This window comes from Echinops telfairi, unplaced genomic scaffold (genome assembly GCF_000313985.2).
Source record: "Echinops telfairi isolate 266 unplaced genomic scaffold, ASM31398v2 ScPeMD7_25;HRSCAF=90, whole genome shotgun sequence".
Classification (NCBI taxonomy): Eukaryota; Metazoa; Chordata; class Mammalia; order Afrosoricida; family Tenrecidae; genus Echinops; species Echinops telfairi.
In genome coordinates this window covers 1,652,966-1,657,577 of record NW_022103922.1, presented here as the reverse complement: position 1 = coordinate 1,657,577, position 4,612 = coordinate 1,652,966, and the positions used below count along the sequence as shown (strand labels likewise).

Sequence of the window (4,612 nt, the reverse complement as noted above, 5' to 3'; positions counted from 1 at the left end):
CAGCCCCCGGGGGGCCCCCGCGGGGAGCCCCGCCCCCAGGCTGGATCTCGGGGGGGGGTGCGGGACCCACGTCACAGCCGTTGGTGGCGGGGTTGGGGGAGCACCCCTTGCGGAACTAACTTTCGCTTTACCCTGCGGAGTTCAAGTTTGGCGAACGTGGAGGCAGAGAGAGGGAGACTTGGCAGGGGGCGCGTTTCCAAGCCGGCTCCCCATCTCCATCCCGGCCCCACCCCGGGAATCGGGAATGGAGCCCCGGAGTGCCCTCCTCCCAGAAAGTTGGCGGTGAGACTTTTCCTCCCGTCGGAAAGTTGAGACCCGGTCCCCGCGCCGCCCCGCCCCCGCAGAGGGCTGCAGCCCAGCTAGTGGGGTGGAAAAGGAGGGGTGCCACTCTCCGCTCGGCAGTGGGGTCGCATTCCCTCCCCTTGGGGCCCTCCGCGCGCCCCTGGGTGTGGCGGGCTGCCCTGGAGCTGCCCGCGCGGGAGCAGGTATTGGGTGTCCGCCGAGGCGGGGCGGCCGGCGACAATGGGCAGCTCTGATTCCGCTGCCGGCACTTTGTTGGCGGGCGGGGCGGCGGGCCGCGCAGCTGTCGCATTTTCCCACGAGCGGGAGCCCGGTGTGGCCGCCCCCACCCCTCCGCTCTGCTCGCCCCCCTCCTCCCCCAGCACGGTGGAACAGCAAGACAACCTCATTGGCTGGGTGGGGGCCCCAGACTCCCAGGGCTCTGGGGAAAACGGACTGGGGGGAGGGGTGTCCCTGGGGTGCAAATCTGGGGAGTGGCCAAGGGTCAGCTCCTCATTCTTTGCTGCTGCTGCCAGCCTCCACTTGGGGCACCACCTGCCCACCTGCCAGCCCTCCCCGCCCCCATCTCCAACTTTGGAACCTTGAGGCCTTTGGGGGTTCCTATAGGGAGGGGGTCCTGTGACCCCAGAAGTGAGCAGAGCTCTCTAGATGAGGTCTGACGCTGCCCTCAGACCAAAGCTGGTGCCCAGGGCGGGCTGGCTTTCTGTCCCCAGAAGCCATGGCCCTGGGCAGGCCCCTCAGCTGACCCCCTTTCTCTTGTGCCCCCCACCCCCCAGGCCTACGGTGTTCCCAGCCAGAGGAGACCTGCTTGAATGGCGGGAAATGTGAAGTGTCTGCCGATGGCTCGGAGGCCTGTGTGTGAGTATGCGCCCCTCCGGGACCTGTTGCTTTTGGGGGAGCTGGATGGAGCCCCTGCCGCTGGGCAGCCAGGACTCAACACTAGGCCATTGTCTGTGAAGATGGCCCAGAAGCTGGGAAAGTCACGTGCTGATTTTTATTGGACAAAGTCTGGCAATTACTTAATCACTCACAATTAGGCCGCGTGTGAGCGGGCTGGCCTGGGAGGGGCCACCTTGGCCTGCTGGGCTCTGAGTGCGAATTCTGAAACTCATTTCTCCCCGAAGCCCCTGAGAAACAGCAGGGCTGTGGAGGGCTCAGGACACCCTCCTGCTATCAGCAGGCAGGGTATCCCCTCCTCTGGGTGGGCTGAGCACCCGTGGGCAGGGGAGCCTCTCAGAAGGAAATTGATGAGCCGGTGCAAAGTCAAACCCCGAGACCTGCCCTCCAGGACCTGAGGTTCCTCTCAGAGGGAGTGACCGCTGGGCAGGCGAGCCTGAGTGGGTGCCCTCTTGGCTCCGACCTCAGCTGGCTGGAGTGTGGGCTTGGAGCCCAGGGAGCTGCATGGAGTGCCAGCGTGCCCCGCTTCCCCCGCCACCCCCCCCTCCTGACCGCAGTCCAAGCTGGGCTGATGTCCTTCAACTTGAGTTGTTTCCTGAGGAGAATACTGAGGAGGTCCTGGGGCGGGTCCACCCACTGACCGCCCCATTCCCCTGACAACGGCCAGCCCACCAGCAGCCCCAGGCCCCCTCCCCCCCACCCCCGCACCCTGGAGCCAATTACGTGAGCAAGCGGCCGGCCTTTGTCAGATCCTGATGAATGCGAGCTCTTTTTTATTTTTTTTTTGCTTTTGGGGGGCCATCTCCCCCTGCAGAAGCCGCAGGGACGCTTGATGCCCTAAATCTTGTTTCCTTTCATTCAGAACCGACAGCTGGGATTCCGTGGCAGTGCAGCCACCATTGTTGGGAAGGCGGATTAATGCGGTGTGATTAATTATGCACGGCTTCCCAGAATGCCCCCTCCCTCGCCCCTATTCAGGAGGCAGCTAGACGCTTATAACTGCTGCGGAGGACTTTGGGAGGGAGGACTTTGGGAGGGAAGGCGGCGGGGTGAGGTGCTGGTGGAGAGTTGGGGTGGTCCTTTCCTGAGCTCCCAGGGAGTAAAGTCCTGACCCAGGAGGCTGGGGAGGGTCAGGGGTCTGCTTGACTGGAGATGGCATTGAGGGTGGGACCTGCGGCAGCCCCCCACCCCATCTCCACCTCCTTTTATCATTGCAAAGACATTTCCAGAGAACCAGGTTATGGTGTGAGCGCCCAGACCTGGGGTCCAGGGCCCTCCCCTGCACCAGCTAGCCCCCACTAAGTCTCTGGCTCAGCCCCACCCACACCCGCCTGCACCCTTCTCCTTGGCGGGAAAGCTGGCCCCAGTTTGGCCAGGCGCTCTGCCAAGTACGGTCCACAGAGACCCCCATTGTGCTCGATCGGCAAATCCAGCCGGGGTGAGGGTGGATGGCGGTGGAGAGGCCAGTACTGGGTCTGTACCTTTGGGCAGCTCCCTGCTTGGGGTTCAGGATCAGCCCCATCTTGGGGGAGGCTGCCAGCCCCTGGCAGGAGTCCCTCCCTCTCTGCCTTTGGGGAGCTAGCACTGGCAGGGGCAGTAGGGGCCATGTCCTCTCCCCCAGGAGTCCCCAGCACAACGGTGGCTCAGGCCACAGCACCCAGTCGTGGCCTGGGAAGCTTCTCTGGCACTTCTGTGCTGACTGCGGGGTGAGTCATAGTCCGCACCCCTGGAGGCCAGTCAGGTGGCTGGAGCACTGGACTGGGGGTGGGAGGGTGGCATGATCGCCTGGGGCTGCTCCCACATAGGCCCTCCCCTGGGGTCGACCTCTGGATGCTTCTGTGTACAGGTGGGGACCTCATGGGGAGGGGAGATTGGCATATGGGTGCAAGGCTGGAGGCCCGGCTGTCTGTCCCCAACCCCTGCTTGTGGGGATTTAGAGTTTGGGGTGTCTTTAGTAGGAACCTTAGTGTGGTGGGCTGTTCACCGCATGGTCAGTGGTTCAAACTACCCGGTGGATCTCCAGACAAAGACGAGGCCTCCTCTTTGCGCCGGGATGTGCTGCCTCAGAAAGCCAGGGGAGCACCTTCGTGCTGTCCTGGGGGGTCACCAGTCGGAACGGACCCAGTGGCTGCCGGAGCCGGGTGACACAGTGGGTGATGGGTCCGGCTGCCGTCCACAAGGCCAGCGGTTCACACTCACTATGAGGTCACTGGCCTGGTGAACACTGACAGCCTCTGAAACCCACAGGGGCAGTTCTGCCCTGTCCTATAGGGTTGCTGGGAGCGGGCTTGCCTTGAGGGCAGCCAGCGTGGCGTTTGGGTCAGGGACATAGGCTGGTGTGCTGTCCCCTGACTGGGGTCTGGCAGGGCTTTCCCTGTGGATGCTCCTGGGCTTGGGGCCTGGCCCAGAGACCTGGGGTCATTGCTTTGCAGGCACTTGGTCTGCCCGTGTGGCTGCCCTTGGATGCCTGGACTGCATTGGCCCCCCCCTTGTCCCATCTGCTTGTGGGCTGACAGGCTGGTCTCTGGGGGCCTGCGCTCCATCAGTGGGGTGTAGACTGAGTCCCTGGGTGGGCTGTGGGGCTGCTTGGGGAGGGTGTTTGGGTGTTCCCCTGAGGGATCCTCAGGCTGTAGCTCTGGGGGGCTGAGGGAGCCCAGGTGAGGACAGCAAGGAAGCCAGGTTCCCCAGCAATGATGCTGTGTGGCATGGACATGGCTCCTGGCCTCGGGGTAAGAGGCAGCGGGGTGGTGTTCCCAGCACGTGGCCAGTCATGCAGATGCCACCTGGCCTCGTCTGTCCACCCCTGCCCCGTCGCCCTGCCAGCACCGAGGGTAGTGCCTTGCTCCCCCCGAGGCCCGCCACCGGTCTCCACGCTCTGAGGTGGGGGGGAACGGCGGTTTGGGAAAAATATTGATCAGAGGGCAAGTGTCACCTGCCTTCTCCGTGTGGGGGTGGGGACGCCGTGGGGGGCGGGCCGGGTGTGCAGCGGCGGCAGGCGGGGCCTCCTTGGCCGACTCTGCCTCAGAACGGAAACTGATGTTTTTTCCATTGAGAAAATAATGTTTTTTCTAACCAGAAAGAAGGGGGTGACCTTAGCAGGAAGGGGGTGGAGCAGGGCAGACAGGGAGCTAGGGGCCGGAGCAGGGCCTGAAGTACTGGGGGCTGGGACTTCCAGATGGACAGCAGGTTGGGGGGTGTTGAGGGGGTTAGCTAGGGCAGGTCTGCCCCACCCCAGCCACAGGTGGTACTCCATGCGGGTCCCCGGTGGCTTGGCCTTCAAGGCAGGTGGGCCTCCCTGCTGGGTGAGGGCTTGTCCCCTCCATGTGGTGTGTGTGTGTGTGTGTGTGTGTGTGTGTGTGTGCCGTGTCTCCCACCCCCTGTCCCCTTGGGACACAGCACTTCAGATCAGGCTGCT

At 63.9% G+C, this 4,612-nt stretch overlaps 1 protein-coding gene across 1 annotated transcript in view; it reads left to right on the top strand.

Moving 5' to 3' along the window:
- The first annotated feature begins 522 nt into the window (after positions 1 to 522).
- NOTCH1 (notch receptor 1) overlaps positions 523 to 4,612 on the top strand; it is a 35,258-nt gene continuing 31,168 nt past the window's right edge. Inside the window, exons 1-2 of the mRNA XM_045289354.1 lie at positions 523 to 613; positions 1,077 to 1,158. Coding sequence (XP_045145289.1) covers positions 523 to 613; positions 1,077 to 1,158 — 173 coding nt within the window. The remainder of the gene's footprint in view (positions 614 to 1,076; positions 1,159 to 4,612) is intronic.